Source organism: Gorilla gorilla, chromosome 20 (genome assembly GCF_029281585.2).
Source record: "Gorilla gorilla gorilla isolate KB3781 chromosome 20, NHGRI_mGorGor1-v2.1_pri, whole genome shotgun sequence".
In the NCBI taxonomy this organism is placed as follows: Eukaryota; Metazoa; Chordata; class Mammalia; order Primates; family Hominidae; genus Gorilla; species Gorilla gorilla.
The window spans coordinates 10693896-10720163 of NC_073244.2; the positions used below are offsets into that span (position 1 = coordinate 10693896).

General features: G+C 54.1%; 1 protein-coding gene across 3 annotated transcripts in view; it reads left to right on the plus strand.

The window, feature by feature from the left end:
- Positions 1-5263: 5263 nt before the first annotated feature.
- UHRF1 (ubiquitin like with PHD and ring finger domains 1) overlaps positions 5264-26268 on the plus strand; it is a 51711-nt gene continuing 30706 nt past the window's right edge. Inside the window, exons 1-4 of one of the 3 annotated variants that reach the window (XM_004059788.5) lie at positions 5264-5594; positions 6815-6977; positions 23934-24188; positions 25431-25591. In XM_004059788.5, the coding sequence (XP_004059836.1) occupies positions 6825-6977; positions 23934-24188; positions 25431-25591 (569 nt within the window). In that variant the 5' untranslated portion in view covers positions 5264-5594; positions 6815-6824. Of the gene's footprint in view, positions 5595-6002; positions 6185-6373; positions 6978-23933; positions 24189-25430; positions 25592-26268 lie in introns of those variants that run through there. The other 2 variants (XM_004059789.5, XM_019015985.4) reach the window with 2 other exon arrangements.

The following is a 26268-nucleotide window of genomic DNA, read 5'->3' on the forward strand; positions in this document are numbered from 1 at the left end:
CTCGGCTCACTGCAACCTCTGCCCCCTGGGTTCAAGCGATTCTCCTGCCTCAGCCTCCCAAGTAGCTGGGATTACGGGCATGGGGGTTACAGGCACCTGCCCCCGTGCCCGGCTAATTTTTGTTCTTTTTGTTTTTGTTTTTGTTTTTGTTTGAGATGGAGTCTCACTTTGTCACCCAGGCTGGAGTGCAGTGGTGCGATCTCGGCTTACTGCAAGCTCCGCCTCCCATGTTCATGCCATTCTCCTGCCTCAGCTTCCCGAGTAGCTGGGACTACAGGCGTCCATCACAAATGCCTGGCTAATTTTTTGTATTTTTAGTAGAGACGGGGTTTCATCATGTTAGCCAGGATGGTCTCGATCTCCTGACCTCGTGATCCGCCCACCTTGGCCTCCCAAAGTGCTGGGATTACAGGCGTGAGCCACCGCACCCAGCCAATTTTTGTTATTTTTAGTAGAGACAGGGTTTCACCATCTTGGCCAGGCTGATCTTGAACTCCTGACCTCATGATCCACCTGCCTCGCTTGGCCTCCCAAAGTGCTGGGAGTACAGGCATGAGCTACCATGCCTGGCTGACATTTCTCTTTATGCCTGCATCTCCCCCATTGGATGGGAAGTCCCTCCAGGGTGAGACCTTGTCTAAGTGAACTTTGTGCCCACCAATGTCTGCGTGACCCAGGCAGGATCTGGCTCAGCCAGGAGTGGGGGTGGGGGGTGGAACCAATAAAAGTTTGTTGAATGACTTAATGACCTCTGAGAATGTATCATTTTGCAAAAGGGAAACTGAGGCCCTTTGCACTCTAACAATTATTCCTGGCACCTGATTTGCACATGGCCTGGTGCCTTAGAGGGAGGGACACTGTATCATAGGAAGGGCTAGGAAGTACCCATTCTCTAGCCTGGCAGGCCTTATTTCTTGTCTTGGCTATATCTTGCATTATTTTATGTGATAGCTTTTGTGGGCATTGGCCTCTTATTTCCCTAAATCAAGCTCGTCCAATCCCTGACCCACGGGCCACATGTGGCCCAGGATGGAATATGGCTCAACACAAATTCGTAAACTTTCTTTTTTTTTTTTTTTTTTTTTTTTTTTTGAGACAGAGTCTTGCTCAGTCGCCCAGGCTGGAGTGCAGTGGTGTGATCTCGGCTCAGTGCAAGCTCTGCCTCCCGGGTTCACGCCATTCTCCTGCCTCAGCCTCCCGAGTAGCTGGGACTACAGGCACGTGCCACTATGCCCGGCTAATTTTTTTTTGTATTTTTAGTAGAGATGGGGTTTCACCATGTTAGCCAGGATGGTCTCTATCTCCTGACCTCGTGATCCACCCGCCTCAGCCTCCCAAAGTGCTGGGATTACAGGTGTGAGCCACTGCACCCGGCCACAAATTTGTAAAGTTTCTTAAAACATTATGAGATTTTTTTGCAATTTTTTTTTTTTTTAGCTCATCAGGTATTGTTAGTGTTAGTGTATTTTATTATTTATTTATTTATTTATTTTTGAGATGGAGTTTCGCTCTTGTTGCCCAGGCTGGAGTGCAGTGGTGCAATCTCGGCTCACTGTAACCTCCGCCACCTGGGTTCAAGCAATTCTTCTGCCTCTGCCTCCCGAGTAGCTGGGATTATAGGCAAGTGCCACCACATCCGGCTAATTTTTGTATTTTTAGTAGAGACGGGGTTTCACCGTGTTAGCCAGGCTAGTCTTGATCTCCTGACCTCAGTGATCCGCCCGCCTTGGCCTCCCAAAGTTCTGGGATTACAGGCGTGAGCCACTGTGCCTGGCCAGTGCTAGTGTATTTTATGTGTGGCCCAAGACAATTCTTCTTCCAATGTGGCCCAGGGAAGCCAAAAGATTGGACACCCCTGCTCTAAGTGACTTGTGAGCTTTTTTTCTGAGATGCCTGGAATAGTTTGTTACTCATGTTTTTAAATTATTAACTTGAGCAATTATTACTACTTTTTGAGACAGAGTCTCCTTCTGTCACCCAGGCTAGAGTGCAGTGGCGCAAGCATGGCTCACTGTAGCCTTGATCTTCTGGGCTCAAGAGGTCCTCCTGCATCAGTGTCCTGAGTAGCTGGGACTACAGGTGCACACCACCATGCCTGGCTAATTTATTTTTATTTTTTGTAGAGAAAGGTTCTCACTACGTTGCCCAAGCTGGTCTCAAATTCCCGAGCGCAAGAGATCAGCCTTCCTCTGCCTCTCAAAGTTCTGGGATTGCAGGTGTGAGCCACTGCACCCAGCTGGACAATTAACCTGAGCTAATTTGAGAAATTTTGATGTTCTCAAGATGACTAGGGAACTGGAGCCCTCAATCAACAGTCCTCAGTATCTTTTCTGCAGGGAGGGCTAGATACCTCCTCTGTGACACTTAACTTCCATTATCCAAGGTGCTTAGGCTGTGCCCCTCACCATGTGTACATGAAGAATGCATGCCTGGCCAATCACAGTGGCTCATGCCTGTAATCCCAGCACTTTGGGAGGTCCAGGTGGGCAGACCACCTAAGGTCAGGAGTTTGAGACCAGCCTGGCCAACGTGGTGAAACCCCATCTCTACTAAAAATACAAAAATTAGCCGGACATGGTGGTGCGGACCTCTAGTTCCTGCTACTGGGGAGGCTGAGGCAGAAGAATTGCTTGAACCCAGGAGGCGGAGGTTGCGGAGAGCCAAGATCATACCACTGCACTGCAGGCTGGGCACCAAAGCAAGACTCCATCTCAAAAAGAAAAAGAAAAAGTAAAAGAAAAATGTATTCCCTCTTTCAGCCACGTTGAGTTTTCGCAACAGCGCTACAAACAGATGATGTGTTCTGATAGAAATAGGCTAGGTTCCCGCAGCAGGTGCTGTCATTTTGGAAGAGCTCAAGCCATCTCACACCCTCAGGTGGGCCTGCTCATACCTGTGGTGTGGGTTCTACCTGGCTGATGGCTGAGTGTCTAGAATTGTGTGCAGTAGCGTTGATCGTGTACTGAGGTTGCGAACAGTGAACAGCACCATCTGGACATCGTGGATTAGAATGCAGGAGCTTCCCAAGGCTACTATGACAAAGGACCACAAACTCAGTGGCTGCAAACCACACATTTATTTATTTGTTGATAGAACCTTGCTCTGTCACCCAGGTGGGAGTACACTGGCTCGGTCTTGGCTCACTGCAACTTCTGTCTCCTGGGTTCAAGTGATTCTCCTGCCTCAATCTCCTGAGTAGCTGGGATTATAGGTACACACCACCCTGCCCAGCTAATTTTTTTTTTGAGACACAGTCTCGCTCTGTTGTCCAGGCTGAAGTGCAGTGGCACGATCTCTGCTCACTGGAACCTCCGCTTCCCGGGTTCAAGCAATTCTCTGCCTCAGCTTCCCGAGTAGCTGGGATTACAGGCGCCAGCCACCACACCTGGCTAATTTTTGTATTTTTAGTTGAGATGGGGTTTCACCATGTTGACCAGGCTAGTCTGGCGACTCCTGACCTCCAGTTATCTGCCTGCCTCAGCCTCCCAAAGTACTGGGATTACAGGTGTGAGCCACCACGCCTGGCCCACACATTTATCATCTTACAGTTTGGGAGGTCAGAAGTCTGAAATAAATTTTAGGGGCAGGGCGGGTTCTAGGAGTCTTTCTTGCTTTTTCCAGCCACCAGAGGCTGCCCATCTTCCTTGCCTCTTGGTCTGATCATTTTTTTTTTTTTTTGAGACTGAGTTTTGCTTTTGTTGCCCAGGCTGGAGTGCAATGGCGCGATCTTGGCTCACCACAACCTCTGCCTCCTGGGTTCAAGCGATTTTCCTGCCTCAGCCTCCCGAGTACCTGGGATTACAGGCATGTGCCACCACGCCAGGCTAATTTTGTATTTTTAGTAGAAACGGGGTTTCTCCATGTTAGTCAGGCTGGTCTCGAACTCCTGACCTCAGGTGATCTGCCTGCCTCGGCCTCCCAAAGTGCTGGGATTACAGGTGTGAGCCAACGCGCCCGGCCCTTGGCCTGATCATTGTAAAGCCTGCTTCCACTTCCCCATCTCCTTTGACTTTGACCTTTTTGTATCCCTTTTTCACTTATTAGGACCTTTTAAGGACATTGTGCCCACCTGGATCACCCAGGAGACGCTCCCCAACTCAAAATCATTAACTGAATCACACCTGCAAAGTTGCAAAGTCCTTTTAGCTGTGTAAGGCACTGTATTCACAGATCCTGGGGCCGAGGACATGGGGGTCTAGAGACGCATATCTTCGGGGGCCATGATCTGTCTCCTATATTAGGGACATAGCAGAAGTCCCACTGACCAGATAGAGGAGACTTAATAGAGTGATGAAGAAACTGTAAAAAGCTAAGTGGGAACTCAACGTTTTTCTGCTCACAGCTCTCAAGAGAAAGACCAAAGTCCTCCCCGGTGGCCTTCAAGGTATTATATATCACCCCTCTGACCTCAACTCCCCCTCCCCTTTGCTCAGTGGGCCCCAACCACACCAGCCCCTTCCTGCTCCCTGGACACCTCTAAGCCTTTTCCGGCCTCTGGGTTTGACTTTCCCTCCTAGACCCATCTGTCCTTGGAGTCTCATCTCCGATTCCAGCTCAAATGTCATCTTCTCTGAGAGGCCCACCGCAGTGGCCCCAGTGAGAGAGTATCCTCTCTCCCCGCCTCCCACCACATGGCTGCTGGTCACTCTCCTATAAGGAATCATCTGAAATTATCTGCTTTAGTTATTCATTTCTTGCCTGTCTCCCCCAGATAGGAATTTTCCCTCCCTGAGACCACCAACTGGGTCTGCCATGTACACCGCTGGGTTCTGCAGCTCTGAGCAACCTGTCCGGCTGCTTTGTAGGTGCCCAGCACAGGTCACTCCTGTGCCCGCCAGGACTGGTCAGAGTGGAACAGACAGGGCGGAGGGGGCAGGGCAGCCCTGCCCGCCTGGACAGCCTGGAGAAGGCGGGAAAACGAGGCGGGAAAAGACAGCAAACAAGCCCTGCGGGTGGGTAGAGTGGGGAGCCCTGGCAGGCCCTGACGCCAGACAGTGGGGCTTGGGGCTATCAGGCGAGCCATCAGGGTGCAGGTGGTCTCCTAGGGGCCCCCCACATTCCCTCGCAGTATTTACACATTGATTCCGGCCTTCTTAGACCTACTGGTCAATGCGTGCGAGGGGGGGTCTGCGAACGGATTTGGACTTAAGAGTTCAGGGGGTCTGTACCCTGGGGGTCCCCAAGGCTTCTGGGGGGGTCCACGTGCGGGGGGTGACCAGGCGCTGCCACGCAGCCCCTTTGCACGCTGGGCGCGCCCAGCAGAGCGCGCAGGGCTGGGCGGAGCCGTGGCCCGCTAGGCGGAGGCGCCGTGGACAGAGGCGGGGGCGCCCCCCACCCTCTTTCTCGCTTCCCGCCACTGCGTCGGCCAATCAGGAGGCAGGCGCCCGCCCCCGGCACGGCCTCCTGCGGCCCCGCAACTCCCAAATGCCGAGTTTTCGCGGGAAAAAAATCAGAGCAGCTGGCAGCGCTTGCCGAGCGGGCGCTCCGGGTCGCACACAAGTCCGCGCGGGGTCCGGGCCACGCACGCGGTTTCATCGCCATCCCCAGCCGGGCTAGGCGCGCAGGCAGACAAGCTGTTCGCGGCGACGGGAGAGGTGAGTGGGCGGGCCGGGTCGGGGTGCCAGCCCAGGCCGGGCGCACGGGGCTCGGGAACTTTGCAAAACTTTCCCGCGCGGCCAGTCCGGGCGCACGCGTGTCCCGCACTCTGTCCCGGGATCCAGGGCCTCCCCTTCCACCTAACCCTCGGGAATCGTTCCCCGGCACACACCCGGCTGGAGCCGGGACCAGCGCTGCGTCCCCGGAGCCCGGCGGGGGGTCGAGCGCGCCGGGTGGGGGAGGGCCCGGCGAGCCGCCGGGGAGGATGTCAGGCTCCGCGCCTGCGCGCGGGGCGCCCCGCGATTCAATTGTCGCGCCCGAGCCCGATTTCGCGCGCCCTGAGTTCCCCGGGCGCATCTGGGCCAATGGGGAGCGAGCGGGGCGGGGCGGCCGGGTGCTGCGGAGTCAATAAGAGGCGGCTCAAGTGAAGGGGGGCGGGACTTGACGAGCGGGGGCCCCCGTGTAGTCCCAGCGGCGGGGGTGGGCGTGGGCTCGCTGGCGCGACCCGCGCGGGCCGGTGGGAGTGCGGGAGGGACGCCGAGGGTCCAGGGTTTGGAGGGGCGCGAGCTGCCGGGGGTTGGAGGTCGAGGTGAGTCGCGGGGCGCGCGCGCTCGCGGGTGGCCGGGACGGGGCGGCCGGTTACCATGGCCACCGCGGGGCGGGCCCGGTCGCGCACGCGCGCGGGGGGGGCCGGCAAGGAGGGGGGGCGTGGGCACCGAGGGGTCCCGGGGTCCGCGGATCTCGGGTGGGGTTTTTCCCTCTCAGTAGCACTTGGTTGAGTTCCCCCGGGGACTTCTGAAGTTCCGGCCCGCGCTGGACTTCTGGGATTCCCTCTTCCGTAAATAGGAATCCGAGGAATGAATGAATCAATGAATGAATGAATAAACGAACCAACTCGGCCACTTGGCCCGGGCCTCCTTTCTCCTCTGGTCGTGGGGAAGGAGGGATGGGTTGGACCTTCTGCTTTTCTTTCAATTCCCTCTTTTCATTCTCCTTCCTCCTCAATCTTTAACACTTGGCTAGTCGTTAATGCCTTAAGTCCTTAATTTGCTGTGTCTGGCCCTGGCCGGGGTCTGGCTGTACAGGAGGACTGGAAGGGCATCCTGGGAGTTTCCTGGTGTCCACAGGCCGGACAAAAGCAACCCCGACTCCTTAGAGCATGGCATGGCTCAGACGTGCTGGTAAAACTGATGGGGGTTTTTGCTGTCCCTCCCCTCAGCGCCGACACCATGTGGATCCAGGTTCGGACCATGGACGGGAGGCAGACCCACACGGTGGACTCGCTGTCCAGGCTGACCAAGGTGGAGGAGCTGAGGCGGAAGATCCAGGAGCTGTTCCACGTGGAGCCAGGCCTGCAGAGGCTGTTCTACAGGGGCAAACAGGTACACCCACCGCCAGCACCTTTGTTCTATGCCTGGTCCAGGCCCGCGCCTCTGCAGCCACCAGCCCATACTTTCTCCCTCCCACCTCCCCCGCCAACAACCTCGTCCGGTCCCACTTCACCTCTCCCGGAAGGAGAAGTCCACAGAAACCTCAAATGCCTGCGAGAGGAAGGAACAAAGGGAGGACTCACAGATTGACACGCTGGGCTGGCGGCTGGCCCTCGAATCTATAGGGTCTGGGCTTTTAAACTTCTTTTTTCAAAGCTCCGCCTCAAAATGATGGCTAGAGAAAGAAGTTTTGGAGGTGGCCGATGGAAGGCTGAGGAATTTTCGAGAAAGGGCCCAGGACCATCTGGTAGCTAGGACGGAGGGGACCAGGTTTTCTTTTTTAAACATCCACCACCAATTGCTCTCAGCCTGTACCGGTTAAGCATCAGACTCTGAGAGTGTTTTTTTCTAAAAATTTGGATTAGCTTATTCAGAGTCTGGAGATGGCGCTTGCTAATCAGGAATTTCCGCCACCCTGAGCCTGCTGTGCTGCGGCTGCTGCTGACCTGGGGCGTGTGGTCCCCGAGGGGTCCACCGGCCCTCGTCTCTTTCTCTGTTCTTTCTCCAGCCCCTCGTTGCATTTAAAATGTCCCCCTTTGATTTCGTAGCTGCCACGTTTGGGGCGCTCCCTCCATTGGCACCTGGGGGTGGAGGTGCTACTTTGGTTGGTGTTCTTGTGGGGGACTGTGGGACCTACTGTGAGTGGGGTTTCCCGGCAGGATGAGACAGTGTGATCGAAGGTGTAGGTCCCATCTGCTGGAGTTGGTTGGACCGTGGGGACGGGCGTAGACTACTGGAACTGGATTAAAAGTCGTCAGTTGAGCTGCGTGTACCCCACTGTGTTGTTGTTGGATTTTGAACCGGGTACTGCTGCCATCTGGTGTCTAGGTTGGAAAATAAACACTGCGCCCGGCCAGGGGTTTTTGGGGGCTGGGAGGATCATGCCTGCTCACTCCAGATGAGACCTGATGATTAATTTCTCTGGCTTGCATGCCATAGGAGACCTTCATTAGCCCTCTTCCCGTAAGAGACGTGATGACTTGAGTCTTAAGAATCTGAGTTAACCCGCCCTGCCCCGGGAGGAGGCGATCTGGAGAACTTGGGGAGTTGACGGTGCAAGCCGCGTGCGTGCAGAGAAGAGGCAGGGCCGGGCTCGACAGAGGAGCTCCGCCTGGCGCTCTCTTCCTCCCTCCTCCTATGATGCGTGCTCCCTTTGTGGCATCCAAACTGATTTTGATTTGCCACTCAGCCTATTGGGTCAGCACAGAAGGCTTCATTTCACAAGAGTTTCTGAAGCCTGCAAGGACCTTCTAAGTTCACAGCGTAGGTCAATGGCGGGTTGGACTCTCACGCTCCCAAGTTCAGGAGAGGAGATAATGCTGAGTATCCACTCTATGCCAGCCACCGAGCTAGCATTTTAACTTTTGCATTTCAACCATGTAGGAATGGGAAAACACCTAGACACACCTGCCATGTAGATTTCACCGTCGGTATTCTGACTTATTAGGTTTATCTTGAAGCGCTCTGTCTCTCTCTCTGCCCGCCAATCCATCTTTTTGGGATGCATTTCAAAGTAAGTTGCAGACGCCATTCCACCTTTCCCCTAATTACTGCAGCACACCGTCAATAACTAGAGCTCAGTATTTGTTTTTGGTTCTGTTTTCATTTATTTATTTATTTTATTTTTTTGTTGTTCCTATTTGAGACAGGATCTCACTCTGCCCAGGCTGTGGTGCAGTGGCACGATCACAGCTCACTATAGCCTCAGCTTCCTGGGCTCAAGAAATCCTCCAGCCTCAGCCTCCCAAGTAGCTAGGACTATAGGCATGCACCACCATGCCTGGCTAGTTTTTGTATCTTTTGTAGAGATGGGGTCTTATTTTATTGCCCAGGGTGGTCTCCTGGGCTCAAGTGACCCTCCTGCCTTGGCCTCTCAAAGTTTTGGGGTTACAGGCGTGAGCTACAGTGCCTGACCTGAAAACTTTGTCTATAGTGAAACAGATGTTAAACAGACTGAATAATTTTGGCAAATGTCTACATCCATGCAACCCAAAACCCCTATCTCCCCTCATTTGTAACATAATACTTGAGTCATACAATAGTGTCTGTCACATTTCTAAGTTTAGTGTGACAATGACAGGAACACTTATGTTAATTAGACATGTACATTGTGCTTTTTTTTTTTTTTTTTTTTGAGATGGAGTTTCATTCTTGTTGCCCAGGCTGGAGTGCAGTGGCTCGATCTGGGCTCACTGCAACCTTCACCTCCCAAGTTCAAGCGATCCTCCTGCCTTAGCCTCCCAAGTAGCTGGGATTACAGTCACCCACCACCACGCCTGATTAATTTTTTGTATTTTTAGTAGAGACGGAGTTTCACCATGTTGGCCAGGCTGGTCTTGAACTCTTGACCTCAGGTGATCCACCTACCTCCGTCTCCCAAAGGGCTGGGATTACAGGTGTGAACCACTGCACCCAGCCGCGTACATTGTGCTTTTAATTGTCAGGATGTCGGCAGTGATGACACCTGGCCCTAGCCCTGCCGGAACTCACCCGGACTGAACAGGGAGCTGGGATTGGAACCTGGGATTTTGGTTTCTGAGACTGGGCTCTCAACACTGAATTTCGTCTCCCAGGTCAGCTCTGGTAGTTATGAAAAGATTCCGTGTTCCTATGTAACCTTCATAACCGCCTCTTAGTTCCCTTACCCTGTGGCTGTTTCCCATGCAGTAGCTTTTTTTTTTTTTTTTTGAGACAGAGTTTCACTCTTATTGCCCAAGGTGGAGTGCAATGGCGTGATCTCGGCTTACCTCAACCTCCACCTCCTGGGTTCCAGCGATTCTTCTGCCTCAGCCTCCCGAGTAGCTGGGATTACAGGTGTGCGCCACCATGCGCGGCTAATTTTTTTTTGTATTTTTAGTAGAGATGGGGTTTCTCCATGTTGGTCAGGCTGGTCTCGAACTCCCGACCTCAGGTGATTCACACACACCGCCCCCCCCCACCCCGCCCTTGGCCTCCCAAAGTGCTGGGATTAGAGGCGTGAGCCGTCACGTCCGGCCCCCATGCAGTAGCTTTTAAGAGATCGTGTCATTGCTTCTGTCTTCTGGGCCACAGAGAGGTGATGCAGTTTCCCCACTTGCATGGCTGGGAAAGTGAGCTGGCAGCAGGGAGGTTTGGACAGTGGCGGGAAGGCGGGACAGAGGCACACAGCAGCACCTCCCAGAGCGTGAAGTCTGTCTGCAGGCACCCAGGCTAACGTGATAGAAAGCAACACAGTTCCCGGTGGGCACAAATGGGCCATTATCCTTATAGAATGTTCTAGAGTGTTCACAGTCCTTTTTTTTCCCTGTTTAAAGAAACCTGGCCTAGCAGCCCAAGGTCTGCAGTGAAGTTGATGGAGACCCCAGAGCAGAACAGAGTTGGGTCTGTCTCGGAATATGGAGGATCTCGTGGTGGTCTCACTTGGGCTGAATAGGGTGACAGTGATGTCGCTTGATGGGCGGGAACGCAGGGAGCTGATCGAGGGCAGTGACTTTGGGCAGACGGCCCAGCCTCGGCAACGGGAGAGGCATCTGCGGCCCCCCACCCCTCAACGTTTTTTTTTTTTTTGGCTGCACATCAAAATAGCAATAGCTGGTCTTTTGCGGCACCTTTAACCTGCTCAGGTACACCATTCTGCACTGTACATAATCTTTTCAGCATCCCTGGCCCGCGACTCGCCAGCTCCCACATCATCTTATTTTAGACAGGGCTAATACCCACCACGCTGCAGCGCAGTGCGAATTCAATGAGGATGTGGATTTGAAGGGCGGAGTGAGCCCTGTGCCAGGCTCACAATGAAAGCGAAATCAATCTCTCAGCACGGGGCCTGTCCCGCTCTGCACTGTGGATGTTTGGGGCCAGGTCATCCTCTGGCTGGGACCGTCCTGGGCACTGCAGGGTGCGGAGCAGCGTCCCTGGCCTCCACCCACTCCATGCCAGAGCATCCTGCCCTACCAGTCATGACAACCACAAATATTCCCAGAGACTTCCATGCCTCAAAGGCAGGATTAAGGTCAGTCTGATGCCTCAGTTGAAATGGTGGCCCAGGAATGGCCTTGCAAGGGTCACTTGTCACAGTGATGCCTCAGGTGTCCCCACTGGACGGCCCCCTTGCAGAGACCTGCCCTTCTGGTTGCAGGAGGGAGGGTCCCCACCACCAGCTCCCACCCACTGCGGCATCCCTCCCCCAGGAGGGCTCCCTGGTAGAGGGTGCGGCCTCTGTTAGGATGACTCACCACTGCTCTTATGGCCCTGAAGCAGCTGTAGACAATCTGTAAACGGGTGGGCGTGGCTTTGTTCCAATAAAACTTGATTTATAAAAACAGGTATGGCCGGGCCCAGTGGCTCATGGTTGTAATCCCGGCGCTTTGGGAGGCCAAGGCAGGCGGATCACCTGAGGTCAGGAGTTCTAGAACAGCGTGCCAACATGGTGAAACCCCGTCTCTACTAAAAATACAAAAATTAGCCAGACGTGGTGGCGCATGTCTGTAGTTCCACTTAGGAGGCTGAGGCAGGAGAATCGCTTGAACCTGGGAGGTGGGAGGTTGCAGTGAGCTGAGATCCCACCACTGCACTCCAGCCTGGGCGACAGAGCAAGACTCCATCTCCAAAAAAAAGCAAAACAAAAAACAAAACCAAAACAAAAGAGGTGCAGGCCAGAATTGTCCTCGTGGACATAGTTGGTCAATTAGATTGCATACTTTAATCCAGCCTCAGTTGGTGTGTCTGGGTTTTCTGGCTAGGAAGAATGCTGCTGTGGAATGTGCTGGAACAGATCCTTACGTGCGCTGTGTTGGAGTCTTTCCAGGTCAGGGGTTCTCAAACGGATTTCAGGACCCTTTACATCATCCAGAATGATCCAATAGCCCCAGGAGCCTGTGTCTGTGTGGATTATGTCTGTCGGCTGTTAGTGTGTTAGAAGTTGAGGCCAGGCATGGTGGCTCACACCTGTAATCCCAGCACTTTGGGAGGCTGAGGCGAGGATCGCTTGAGGTTGGGAGTTTGAGACCAGCCTGGGCAATGTAGCAAGACCCCGTCTCTACAAAAAATGAAAATTAGCCGGGCGTGGTGGCACATGCCTGTAGTCCTAGCTACTCGGGAGGCCAAGGTGGGAAGATCACTTGAGCCTGAAAGGTTGAGGCTGCAGTGAACCAAGATTGTACCACTGCATTCCAGCCTGGGAGACAGAGTGAGACTTTGTCTCAAAAAAAAAAACCAAATAAGTTGTAAGCTGAGAAATTCAGAGCACAAGAAGACAAGCGCGCCCCCTCTTTTAGCTGTCAACATGGCGGAGCCGTCCCTGGTGATGCAGCCTCCAAAGGCCTCCCTCTGCCCTCCTGAGACCGCAAGAGGGAAAGTGGCAGCGACAGTGATCGTGGTGTCTTTGTGGCGGTCGTGTTGACCTCACTGACCCCCGAAGTGCCGCTCTAGGGTCTGTCCTCAGCGGTGACCCAGCCGGGTCGAAGGGCAGAGTTCTGCTGTCACTAGCCCTCCACCCGTCCTGTGTGCTGGGATGCTCTCGCGGCGCCGTCCACGCCACCGCCGCTCCCCTCTTGTGGGTTCTGTCTCCTCCGTGTCTAGGATCCTCCTGCATCAGTTTTTCCTTCCTCCCTTCTCTCCCTCCGTCTGTCCTGCCCGCACCTGAGGTTGTCGCAGAGGCGCTGAGACGAGCCAGCAGGAGCTGTGGCTGCCCCTCAGGAAGGCAGAGCAGTTTCTCACTTCCTTCCCCTCAGGTCCCGTCAGGCCCCTGCAGGCACTCTCTCTTCCGGCTGGAGGTCCCTCCTGATTCGAGGCTTACACGGTCTTTGCTGAGCTCCTAAACATCTGGTTTCTATCCCTAAAGTTGGAGAACCACCGCTCCCCAAACCCGGTGGCATTATCTGCCCTGCTGTGCCGCTAGGCAGCGTTCGGCACCCTGAAAGAGAGCCCCTGAATGTGGCACGAGGGATAGGAAGTGGGCAGCTCAGTGGGGAGGGCGGGGGGGGTGCAGTGAGCTTTTAGTCTTAAGTTTTCGTTTTTTTTTTTTCTTTTTTATAGAGATGGGGTCTCGCTTTTTTCACCAGGCTGGTCTTGAACCCCTGGCCTCAAGTGATCCTGCCATCTTGACTTCCCAAAGTGCTGGGTTTACAGGCATGAGCCACCACACTCGGCCCTTTGTCTAAGTTTTCAAAAGGAATCAGCAAACTTAGTTATCAAGTTGTATTTGTATTTTTCTGGACACTTTTTTTTTTGCCTTTAAGGGAGACAGGGTCCACAAGGCCTGGCGCGGTGGCTCACGCCTGTAATCCCAGCACTTTGGGAGGCTGAGGCAGGCGGATCACGAGGTCAAGAGATCGAGACCATCCTGGCCAACATGGTGAAACCCCATCTTTACTAAAGATACAAAAATTAGCTGGGGATGGTGGTGCACATCTGTAGTCCCAGCTACTTGGGAGGCTGACGCAGGAGAATTGCTGGAACCCAGGAGGTGGAGGTTGCAGTGAGCCGAGATCACGCCACTGCACTCCAGCTTGGCAACAGAGCGAGACTCCGTCTCAAACAAAAAAAAAAAAAAAAAGAGACAAGGTCTTGCTGTCGCCCAGGCTGGAGTGCAGCGGCGTGATCATGGCTCACTGCAACCTCTGTTTTCCAGGCTCAAGCAGTCCTCCTACTTCAGCCTCCCGAGTAGCTGGGACTACAGGTGCCTGCCACCACACCCAATATTTAAATTTTTATTAATTGAAAAAACTTTTTTGCAGAGACAGGGTCTTGCCTGGTATCAAACTCCTGGGCTCAAGTGATCCTCCTGCCTCGGCCTTCTGAGTAGTTGGGACTACAAGCATGAGCTATTGGGCCTGGCCTAACTTTTATACAATGCCCATGTTACAAAATTCCAAATGTCCAAAAAGCAAGGAGAATATCTTCCACTCTGCCTTGATCTTCAGTTTCCCCCATGTAGTAACCTGTCTGCTTCCAGAAGTGCTTGAACATGTGTGTGTTTGCTATGGGTTTTTTTTTTGTTTGTTTTGTTTTGTTTTTGAGATGGAGTCTCACTCTGTTGCCCAAGCTGGAGTGCAGTGGCGTGATCTTGGCTCACTGCAACCTCCACGTCCCAGGTTCAAGTGATTCTCCTGCCTCAGCCTCCCAAGTAGCTGGGGTTACAGGTGCACACCACCACGTCCGGCTAATTTTTTTGTATTTTTAGTAGAGACGGGGTTTCACCACGTTGGCCAGGTTGGTCTCAAACTCCTGACCTCAGGTGATCCACCCACCTTGGCCTCCCAAAATGCTGTGATTACAAGTATGAGTCACTGTGCCTGGCCTGTTTTTTTTTTTTTTGAGACAGAGTCTTGCTCTGTCGCCAGGCTGGAGTGCGTTGGCTTGATGTCAGCTCACCGCAACCTCCACCTCCCGGGTTCAAGCAATTCTGCATCAGCCTCCTGAGTAGCTGGGACTACAGGCACCCACCACCACGCCTGGCTAATTTTGTATTTTTAGTAGAGACGGAGTTTCTCCATGTTGCTCAGGCTGGTCTCGAACTCCTGACCTCAGGTGATCCATCCGCCTCGGCCTCCCAAGGTGCTGGGATTACAGGCATGAGCCATCGCACCCGGCCAATCATTTAAATTATTAATGAAGAATAAAAAGAGGCTGGGCGCAGCGGCTCATGCTTGTAATTTCAGCACTTCGGGAGGCCGAGGCAGGCAGATCACCTGAGGTCGGGAGTTAGAGATCAGCCTGGCCAACATGGTGAAACCTCGTCTCTACCAAAGATACAAAAATGAGCTGGGTATGCTGGCACGCACCTGTACTCAGCCATTCGGGAAGCTGAGGCAGGAGAATCGCTTGAACCCGGGAGACGGAGGTTGCAGTGAGCTGAGATTGCGCCACTGCAGTTCAGCCTGGGTGACAGTGAGACTCCGTCTCAAAAAAAAAGAGAAAAAAAAAGTAAGTCCCGGCCGGGCGCGGTGGCTCACGCCTGTAATCCCAGCACTTTGGGAGGCCGAGGCGGGCGGATCACGAGGTCAGGAGATCGAGACCATCCTGGCTAACATGGTGAAACCCCGTCTCTACTAAAAAATACAAAAATTAGCCGGGCATGGTGGCGGGCGCCTGTAGTCCCAGCTACTCGGGAGGCTGAGGCAGGAGAATGGCGTGAACCTGGGAGGCGGAGCTTGCAGTGAGCTGAGATTGCGCCACTGCACTCCAGCCTGGGCGACAGAGCCAGACTCCGTCTCAAAAAAAAAAAAAAAAAAAAAAAGTAAGTCCCACATAGCCGTCACCCTCTGCAGTAGTCATCTGCTGTGTCTGATCTTGTTCATTTTGCTCATTTCTACCCCACCCACTTACCTCTACCTGACTGGATTGTTTAAGAGATGGGATCTTGCTGTGTTGCTCAGGGTGGAGCACAGTGGCCATTCACAGATGTGATCATTTTGCATGAGAACCCCAAACTCCTGGGCTCACGTGACCCTCCGGCCTCAGTCTGCCAAGCAGCTGGGACTACAGATGTGAGCCACTGTACCGGCTCCTACTGGATCATTTTGAAGTGGGTTACAGACGCCATAACTATAACACAGACATCATAGGTACAGGAATTTCAATGCATCTTCCCCAGTGGCTCATAGATCACACAGATAGAAAATCGGTCAGGAGGGCCACACGCGGTGGCTCACACCTGTAATCCTAGCACTTTGGGAGGCCAAGGCGGGTGGATCACGAGGTCAAGAGATCGAAACCATCCTGGCCAACGTGGTGAAACCCTGTCTCTGCTAAAAATACAAACATTAGCTGGGCGTGGTGGCACGCACCTGCAGTCCCAGCTACTCGGGAGGCTGAGGCAGGAGAATCGCTTGAACCCAGGAGGCGGAGGTCACAGTGAGTCAAGATCACGCCACTGCACTCCAGCCTGGTGACAGAGGGAGACTCCTTCTCAAAAAAGAAAAAAAAAAAAAAGAAAGAAAATCGGCCAGGATGCCGGGCACGGTGGCTCAGCCCTATAATTCCAGCACTTTGGGAGGCCAAGGCAGGTGGATCAACTGAGGTGGGGATTTCGAGACCAGCTTGACCAACATGGAGAAACCCCGTCTCTACTAAAAATACAAAATTAGCCAGGTGTGGTGACGCATGTCTGTAATCGCAGCTGCTCGGGAGGCTGAGGCAGGAGAATTGCTTGAACCTGGGAGGCGGAGGTTGCAGTGAGCCGAGATTACACCACTGCATTCCAGCCTGGGCAACAAGAGTGAAACTCCATTTCAAAAAACAAACAAACAAAGAAAGTTGGTCAGGATGCTGGGCACAGTGGCTGGGTCCTATAATCCCAGCACTTTGGGAGGCTGAGTCAGAAGGATCAGTTGAGCCCAGGAATTTGAGACCAGCATGGGCAACATGGAGAAACCCTGTCTGTACAAAAAATAGTGATGGCCCATGCCTGTAGTCCCAGTTAGTTGGAGGGGCCGAGGCGGGAGGGTTGCTTGAGCCCAGGAGGTCGAGGTTGCAGTGAGCCATGGTCGTGCCACTGCACTCCAGCCTTGGCAACAGGGAGGGAGACCCTGTTTTAAGAAGAAAAAGAAAATTGATAAAGATGTAGATGATTTGAACAACACAAGTAACAGGGTTACCGTAATGACATGGATGGAATCTGAACCCAGCAACAGAGAAAACACATTCTTCTCAGGCCACAAGGAGTGCTTAGGGAAACTGACCACATACAAGGCAGGTCTTAAAAACTCGATTTTTATTTTTATTTGTATTTACTTATTTTGTTTATTTATTTGAGACAGTCTCGCTCTGTCGCCTAGGCTGGAGTGCAATGGTGAAATTTTGGCTCACTGCCTCCCAGGTTCAAGCGATTCTCCTGCCTTAGCCTCCTGAGTAGCTGGGATTACAGGCGTGTGCCACCACACCCAGCTAATTTTTGTATTTTTAGTAGAGATGGAGTCTCACCATGTTGGCCAGGTTGAGATGGAGTCTTGCTCTGTTGCCCAGGCTGGAGTGCAGTGGTGTGATCTCGGCTCACTGCAAACTCTGCCTCCTGGGTTCAAGCAATTCTTGTGCCACATCCTCCCCAGTAGCTGGGACTACAGGCACCTGTCACCACGCCCGGGTAATATTTTGTGTTTTTAGTAGAGATGGGGTTTGCCATGTTGGCCAGGCTGGTCTCGAACTCCTGACCTCAGGTGATCCATCCGCCCTCGGCCTCCCCAAGTGCTGGGATTACAGGCGTGCGCCACCATGCCTGACCCTTTACAAATTTAGAACAATTACTGCCTTACTGACCATGTTTTCTCTCACCTGTGGGGTCAGAACTTAACAATAATTAAGCTTCCTCCTTCGCGCTTTGGGTTGTGCAGGCTTCCTCCTGCCTGCTTTGGGGCCTTTCTGCAATGTTCCAGAAGCGGCATCAGGAGGCTGCCCAGCCAGCTCGTGAGTTGTGTTCTGGAGTCAGAGTTTTGTGCCAGCCTGGGCCAGGCCCCATCCCTACTTCCTGCCCCATTTGCCCCTGTCTACATCATTGTACCGGGAGACACTTCCTGTCCCTCCTACGTAGCCCACGCTAAGCAGGGTGCTTCTATCCACCTCACCTTTCCGATGTGGGAAGGGCCGAAGTCATGGAGGGGCGGCCCGTCAGGCCCAGCAAGGTTGGCACAGATGCTGTCCCTAGTAACAGATGAGAGGGGACGGGCTGGGACTGCAGGCCTGGCTCCCCAAGCTGCTTCTGCGGGTCAGGGGCTGCCCATTAGCCTGGCCAGGGCCCCTCATTGGATCCCTCCTGGCCGCCCAGTCCACAGCCCTTGCCCCCCTGCCCACCTGCCACCAGTTCTCATTGGCCCTGCCTCCCTGCTTAACTCTGCCGCCTTGGCTTCCCCTCCTCGGTCTGTCTCCTCCCCGACTTGTCCTCTGTCTGAGTCTGGCAGGACAGAGTCCGACCGTCTGGCCCCCTCCTGGCTCCGTCTGCTCCTCCTGCCGCCTCCTGCTGTCGAGGTCACTTGGTTCTTGGCCTGCCTGGCCCCCAGCCACCCTGCTGGCTGCCTGCTCTCCAGGCAGCCCCTCGCCCAGGGCTGCACCTCCGACCTGTCCTCCGTCTTGGGTGGGGCTGGGACTGTATTTTCCATCCTCTGCAGTGGTCTGGTTTCCCTCGTGCGCTGAGGTCCCACTGCTTGGCTGCCCCTGGCTGCCCCATGCAGCTGAGCCGTGAGCGCGGCCTGTGTGCCCCTCTCCCGCTGGCTGGAGCTCAGGATGCTCACGCCGCTCTGGCAGATATCGCTGCTGCAAACATAGGACGAGCAGCTGCCCCTCTGCGCACGTGGCCTTCGGACACACGTGAGGGCCGCTCTAGCTTGGGTGCTCACTGTGGGTGATTCCACCCTCCAGGGGACACTGGGGGATGTCTGGGGACATTCATGACTCGGGCGCTCCTGGCGTGGAGTGGGTGGAGGCCTGGAGTGCTGATCAGCACCCTGCAGGGCCCAGGAAGGCCCCACCCCAGAGAGTGATCAGACCCCAAATGTCAGCTTTGGCAAGAGCGGTGTGCCTGGCCACAGAGGTGCTGGCCCGGATGCAGATGAGTGCCCTGTCCATCCCTCTGAGCGCCGTGTGGCTTGTCCCATGCTGCTTTTCCTGACCCAGTGATACTGGGGGCACTTGACTTCTCTCTTTTTAAGATGGAGTCTCATTCTGTCACCCACGCTGGAGTGCAGTGGTGAGATCCCGGCTCACTGCAACCTCCACCTCCCAGGTTCAAATGATTCTGTTGCCTCAGCCTCTTGAGTATTTGGGATTACATGCACCAACCACCATGCCTGGCTAATTTTTTAATTTATTTTTAATTTTTTTATTTTTTTGAGACAGAGTCTCGCTCTGTCGCCCAGGCTGCAGTGCAGAGGCGTGATCTCGGCTCACTGCAAGCTCCGCCTCCTGGGTTCATGCCATTCTCCTGCCTCAGCCTCCTGAGTAGCTGGGACTACAGGTGCCCGTCACCACGCCTGGCTAATTTTTTGTATTTTTAGTAGAGATGGGGTTTCACCGTGTTAGCCAGGATGGTCTTGATCTCCTGACCTCGTGATCCACCTGCCTCGGCCTCCCAAAGTGCTGGGATTATAGGCGTGAGCCACCGCGCCCGGCCAATTTTTGTATTTTTAGTAGAGACAGGGTTTGGCGATGTTGCCCAGGCTGTTCTCGAACTCCTGGCCCCAAATGATCTGCCCACCTCGGCCTCCCAAAATGCTGGGATTACAGAGTAAGCCACTGTGCCCAGCCCCTTTTTTAAAAAAAATTAATAAACTTTATTTCCTAGAGCAGTTCTAGGTTCACAGCAAAATTGAGCAGAAGGTACGGAGTTACCATAGACCCCCTGCCCCAACAGGCGTAGCCGCCCCCACTGTCAGCCTCCCCCCCCAGAGGGGTGCATTGGTTACAGTTGATGGCCCTATGGCCCTCTGTGGAGTCTTCTTCATCTCTCTGAGTCCACAGTCTACATACACCAAGGCTTGCCCTTGGTGTTAAGTGTTTTTTTTTTTTTTTTTTTTTTTTTTGAGACAGTGTCTCACTTGTCGCCCAGGCTGGAGTGTAGTGGCGTGATCTCGGCTCACTGCAACCTCTGCCTCCCAGGTTCAAGTGATTCTCCTGCCTCAGCCTCCTGAGTAGCTGGGACTACAGGCGCGTGCCACCACGCCTGGCTAATTTTTGTATTTTTAGTAGAGACGAGGTTTCACCATGTTGGCCAGGCTGGTCTCGAACTCCTGACCTCAAGTGATCCACCCGCCTTGGCCTCCCAGAGTGTTGAGATGACGGGCGTGAGCCACTGCGCCTGGCCTGCTTCATGTTTTAAATAACGGCTTGATTATGTCCCTGCAGTTCACCCAGTTAAAGTGCACAGTTCAGGTATATTTATAGTTGTGTAATCATCACTGCAGTCTATTTTAGAACATTTTGTCACCTTGAAAGGAAACCCTGAACCCTGTCCCAGCTACTACTTCCTTTTTCTGCATCTCCTCCCGCAGCCCCTGGCACCCTCAAATCCCCTTGCTGCCTCTGTGGCTTGGCCTGTCCTGGAAATTTCATAGAAATGGGATCATGCACTGCGTGGCCTTTTGTGTCTGGTGTTTCTCACTGAGTGTGACGTCCTCAAGGTACATCCACACTGTGGCCTGGGTCACAGCCTTGCTCCTTTTCATGGCTGAGTCGTATTTTATTTTGCCTTATATTTTATTTATTTTATTTTATTTCTTAAGACAGTCTTGCTCTGTTGCCCAGGCTGGAGTGCAATGGCGCAATCCCTGCTTACTGCAACCTCTGTCTCCCAGGTTCAAGCAATTCTCCTGCCTCAGCCTCTGGAGTAGCTAGGATTACAGGCACCCGCCACCACGCCCAGTTAAGTTTTGTATCTTTAGTAGAGACGGGGTTTCGCCATGTTGACCAGGCTGGTCTCAAACTCCTGACTTCAGGTGATCTGTCCTCGCTGGCCTCCCAAAGTGCTGGGATGACAGGCGTGAGCCACCGCACCCGGCCTGAGTCATATTTTGACACATGGATGGCCACATTGTGTTGATCCTCTCACCTTTTTTCTTTTCTTTTCTTTTCTTTCTTTCTTTTTTTTTTTTGAGACGGAGTTTTGATCTTTTTGCCCAGGCTGGAGTGCAGTGGCGCAATCTCGGCTCACTGCAACCTCCACCTCCCAGGTTCAAGCAATTGTCCTTCCTCAGCCTCTGGAGTAGCTGGGATTACAGGCGCCTGCCACTATGCCCGGCTAATTTTGTATTTTTAGTAGAGACAGGTTTCACCATGTTGGCCAGGCTGGTCTTGAACTCCTGACCTCGTGATCTGCCTGCCTCGGCCTCCCAAAGCGCTGGGATTACAGGCGTGAGCCACCGCACCCGGCCTCAATCCCCTCACCTGTTGATGGACACCTGGGTTGCTTCCACTCTCAGGCTGTTGCGAGTGATGCCGTGTGAACCTGCGTGTACAGGTTGACGTGCGTCTTCCCTTCCATCCATGCCACCTCTCCCCGAAGCCAGCTGCTCTGTGCTGGAGAGCTGGCCCTGAGCCTCCTCCTGGCTCCCAGGTAGCGCCCAGCATGTCAGAGGCACTCACTTCTAGCTGGGAGAACAGAGGGGCTGAAGCAGATATTGGTGGGCCCTCGATGTCCACGATGGGTTTCAGAGCAGCCCTTGAAACACTTGTAGCTGTAGGTGGGTGTGTACATGTTCAAACGGGTTTTTCTGATGCTGGTGGATCGCTTGCTTGAGCCCCGGAGTTCAAAACCAGCTTGGGCAAAGCAGCAAGACCTCATCTCTAAAAAAAATTAGCTGGGCATGGGTGATGTGTGCCTGTGCTCCCAGCCACTCAGGAGCCTGAGGCAGGAGGATTACTTGAGCCCAAGGTTCGAGGCTGCAGTGAGCTACGATTGCACCACTGCCCTCCATCCTTGGCAACAGAGTGAGATCCTTTCTAAAGAAAAAAAAAAAAAAAGGCTGGGTGCAGTGGCTCACGCCTGTAATCCCAGCACTTTGGAAAGTCGAGGCGGGCGGATCACGAGGTCAGGAGATCGAGACCATGCTGGCTAACGTGGTGAAACCCCACCTCTACTAAAAATACAAAAATTAGCCGGGCGTGGTGGCGGGTGCCTGTAATCCCCACTACTTCGGAGGCTGAGGCAGGAGAATGGCGAACCTGGGAGGCGGAGCTTGCAGTGAGCCGAGATCGTGCCACTGCACTCCAGCCTGGGTGACAGAGCAAGATTCCGCCTCAAAACAAAAAACAAAACAAAAAAAAACAGGCCGGGTACTGTGGTTCATGCTGTAATCCCAGCTCTTTGGGAGGCCGAGGTGGGTGGATCCCTTCAGCGTAGGAGTTCAAAACCAGCCTGGCCAACATGGCGAGACCCTGTCTCTACTAAAAATACAAAAATTAGCTGGGTGTGATGGCTCATGCCTATAGTCCCAAGCTACTCAGGAGGCTGAGGCACAAGAATCGCTTGAACCTGGGAGGCGGAGATTGCAGTGAGCTGAGATCACACCACTACACTCCACCCTGGGCGACAGAGTGAGACTCCATCTCAAAAAAAAAAAAAAAAAAATTTTTTTTCTGGAAAAGATGAGTCAGCCTTTATCAGGTTCTTAGGTTTATGGTGAACAAAGAAAGAAAGCCTGCAGAGAAGGGCCTTGGCCTTCACTGTGACCCCCATGCTGTTTGCATTTGAACAGCCGTCAGGCCTTGGATCCCGAAGGGGCGGAAGGAGGAAGAGCTGACATTCTATGTATGTCTCTCCTCCCTTTTCCTAAGGTCTCTCTCCTCCCTTTTCCTAAGGACGCTCCTGAACCAGGGCATTTCTGCCTCTAGGGGACACATGGTGATGTCTGGGGGACATCGGTTGTTGTCATGACTGGTGGAGGCCAGGGCCGCTGCAGTGCCTCTGCAGTGCCCAGGACGGCCCCACTGTCCAGTGCCCAGAGGGGGAGACCCAGCCCATCCCAGAGTGGTCAGCCCTAATGTCAGCCATGCTTAGGTCGAGAAACCTGTATTAATTACATGGAAACCAACCGAGTCCAGTCCTGCTCGCACCAGGCACGGGATAAACTCCTGACGGGGCAGACGTGGAAACCAGGGGGACCCCCAGCTCCTGGGATTCACCTCCTCTCTCCCTTCCCACTCAGTATGTGGATTTTAATGCGTGCAGCCTCCTGGGACCTCAGTAGGGCACAGCATCATGGGATAAGGAGTTTCTTGGGGGCCTGTGGAATCCTTAACCAGGGGGTCTCACCCAGGGTGACTTCACACCCCCCCACCCCATACTGTATGATGTCTGGGGACATTTGTGGTTGTCACAACTATGGGGTGTTCCTGGCATGGAGTAGGTGGAGGCCAGTGATGCTGCTCAGCACCCTGCAGTGCCCAGGATGGCTCCGCCCCAGAGAATGATCCAGGACCTGGCCCCAATGTCCACAGTGCCAGGGGAGAGGAACTTGTTGCCTTGGGGGCATCTAGATGGCAAATCATCCGGAGGGGGGGTCCTAGATGGGAAACCACCGGGAGAGGGTCCTTGTTGGGTGTTGGTGGAGTGTGGAGGGGCAGCTTCTGACAAAATGCCTTGGCTTCTCCAGCCGCCAGATACAGCTCAGGTGATGAGCTCCTCCTTGCATACCTGCTGAGTCAGGTGACCTGAGGGGCAGGCTGTGGAGCCGGGCCCCAGGGGATGAGCGCGTCAGGATAAAAGCGCACAAAGGGCGGGTGGAGCTGAGGGTCAGAGGAGGTGCCCTGGCAGGCGAGATTGGCGCTGGAGCCTTACCCAGGAAGCTCATAGGAAGCTCATGGATGCTGGCATGTGCCTCTTGCCGTTCAGGTGGGACAGGGTCTTTCTGTCTCGACACTGGACAGTGGGACCGTCCTGGGCACTGCAGGGTGCCGAGCAGTGTTCCTGGCCTCCACCCACTCCATGCTAGGAGCTTCTCCCAGTGGCGACAACCACAAATGTCCCAGACGTGGCCCAGCATCCCCCGGGGTCTAAATCATGTTTGGTTGAGAAGCAGTGACAGAGATGACACATGTTCACTGTCACAAAAACTGCCGTAAGCACGAAGTATTAGGAAAAACTCCCAAGACCCCCATGTATGCGTGGTGCCCTGTGATGATGTTTTGTGCTTCTGGGTGCTTCCTGCATGCAGTGCCAAAAGCCCTCGCTAGAGGGGCCTGAGACCCTGAGGGAAGGGACTGGGGTGCCGCTTGTGAGCGGGACAGCCCCCTGGCATGGCCCAGGTATCATGGCTCTTTACTCTGATGCAGATTGCCCCCCAAACGAGGGCTGGGACACAGAGTTTGGTTCACCACTGGTGCCCACAGATGTCCACTTGGGATTTGGTGGCTAAACAGCGTCTGCCTCTGGTGTCCCTGCAGATGGAGGATGGCCATACCCTTTTCGACTACGAGGTCCGCCTGAATGACACCATCCAGCTCCTGGTCCGCCAGAGCCTCGTGCTCCCCCACAGCGCCAAGGAGCGGGACTCCGAGCTCTCCGACACCGACTCCGGCTGCTGCCTGGGCCAGAGTGAGTCAGACAAGTCCTCCACCCACGGCGAGGCGGCCGCCGAGACTGACAGCAGGCCAGCCGACGAGGACATGTGGGATGAGACGGAGTTGGGGCTGTACAAGGTGAGCCTCCTCTCCGCAGCTGCTCTGGGGTTGGACGTTCTCCCTGCCATTCTGGTCTTTGCATACCCAGGGCTCACAGGAGGGGCTTCCCACGCCCCTCTCTAGCTCTGGCTGGGCAGAAATGGCCAAGGGGTGGTTTCCTGCGCGTTCCTTGAGGGGAACATGGTACCCTGGGATTCCTTTGTGGACCTCTAGAGCAGAGTCCTGTGTGGGGGCCTGCAGGTGTCTTCTCCGTGAAGCTTGCAGTGGCTGTGACGTTTCTGAACTTCCTGCCACCATGTAAGATCAGGAAATGTCACAGAAAGATCTGGGTTTCCAGCTCTTTTCTTTTTTTATTTTTATTTTTTGGCAGGGTCTCACTTTGTTGCCCAGCCTGGGGTGCAGTGGTGTGATCACAGCTCACTGCAGCCTCGAACTCCTGGGCTCAAGTGATCCTCCCACCTCAGCCTCCTGAGTAGCTGACGTTATAGGCATGTGCCACCACGCCCAGCTAATTTTATTTTATTTTATTATTTTTTTAATACATGGTCTCATTCTGTCACCCAGGCTGGAGTACAGTGGTGCCATCTCAGCTCACTGCAACCTCCACCTCCTGGGTTCAAGCAATTCTCGTGCCTCAGCCTCCTGAGTAGCTGGGATTACAGGCATGTGCCACCACACCTGGCTAATTTTTGTATTTTTTGTAGAGACGGGATTTTGCCATGTTGGCCAGGCTAGTCTTGAACTCCTGGCCTCAAGTGATCCTCCCGCCACAGCCTCCCAAAGTGCTGGAATTATAGATGTGAGCCACCGCACCCAGTCTGTTTTATTTTTTAGTAGACACAGTGTCTTACCATGTTGCCCAGGCTAGTCTTGAATTCCGGAGCTCAAGCGATCCACCTGCCTCGGCCTCCCAAAGTGCTGGTATTCCAGGCGTGAGCCACGACGCCCTGCCTGGATTTCCAGCTTCTCTTGACAAATGGGCAGCTCTGGTCTCTCAGGGCCTCCCAGCAGCTGTGGCTGAAGCAGAGCCGCAGGGGCCTTTGTTAAGACAGTCCATGCTCCCTGGCCCCGCATCCCCGTCACCCCTGCCGGGGCTGGTTTCTCATGGTCAGCGGTTCCCAGCCGGGGAGGAGAAACCTTGCTGTGGGCATTCGAGTTTGCGCCCTGGTTCCAGAGCATCCCAGTGTCTGAGAACCAAGGTGGTCTCCCATCAGTTTTCCTCACCCCGTTGGGATGCCAGAATTCCCTCATTCCTCACAGGTCAATGAGTACGTCGATGCTCGGGACACGAACATGGGGGCGTGGTTTGAGGCGCAGGTGGTCAGGGTGACGCGGAAGGCCCCCTCCCGGGACGAGCCCTGCAGCTCCACGTCCAGGCCGGCGCTGGAGGAGGACGTCATTTACCATGTGAAATACGATGAGTGAGTCATGGCAGGTGGGCGGGCCTGGGTATTCAGGCTCTGTGACGCGCATCCTTGGCTGCAGGTGTTCAGGCCAGAGCTTGGCACTGTCTCGAGATGGTGATCAGGATCTGGGGCCCCACCCTCGAATTCCTAACAGCATACGAGGCTGCCCACTCGGGGACTAGCCTGGGGACCCGAAGCCAGCTGCCCCCTCCTGTGTCTCCGCGGAGGGTTCTGCTCGATCAGTGGCTGAAACTGCCACCCCATCAGTTTTTCTGTTTTATTCCATCTTCCGGGTTTGTCATCTCTCCCTCATCCCCACCCCTAACGTCAGTCTCCAGTCTTTGCACAAGTGTTTACTGGGCACTTCCTACCTGCCAAGTACGGGGTCCACACACCAGTGGACACAGATGGTGGCTGCGTCTGTCCGTGCTGCCATCATGAGATTTCACAGACGGTGTGGCTTAAACACGGACATTGGTTGACTTGCTCACTGCAACCTCCGCCTCCTGGATTCAAGCGATTCTCCTGCCTCAGCCTCCTGAGTAGCCGGGACTACAGGTGCCCGCCACCACACCCAGCTAATGTTTGTATTTTTATTTTATTTTATTTTTATTTTATTTTTTCGAGACAGAGTCTTACTCTGTCACTCAGGCTGGAGTGCAATGGCGTGGTCTCGGCTCACTGCAACCTCC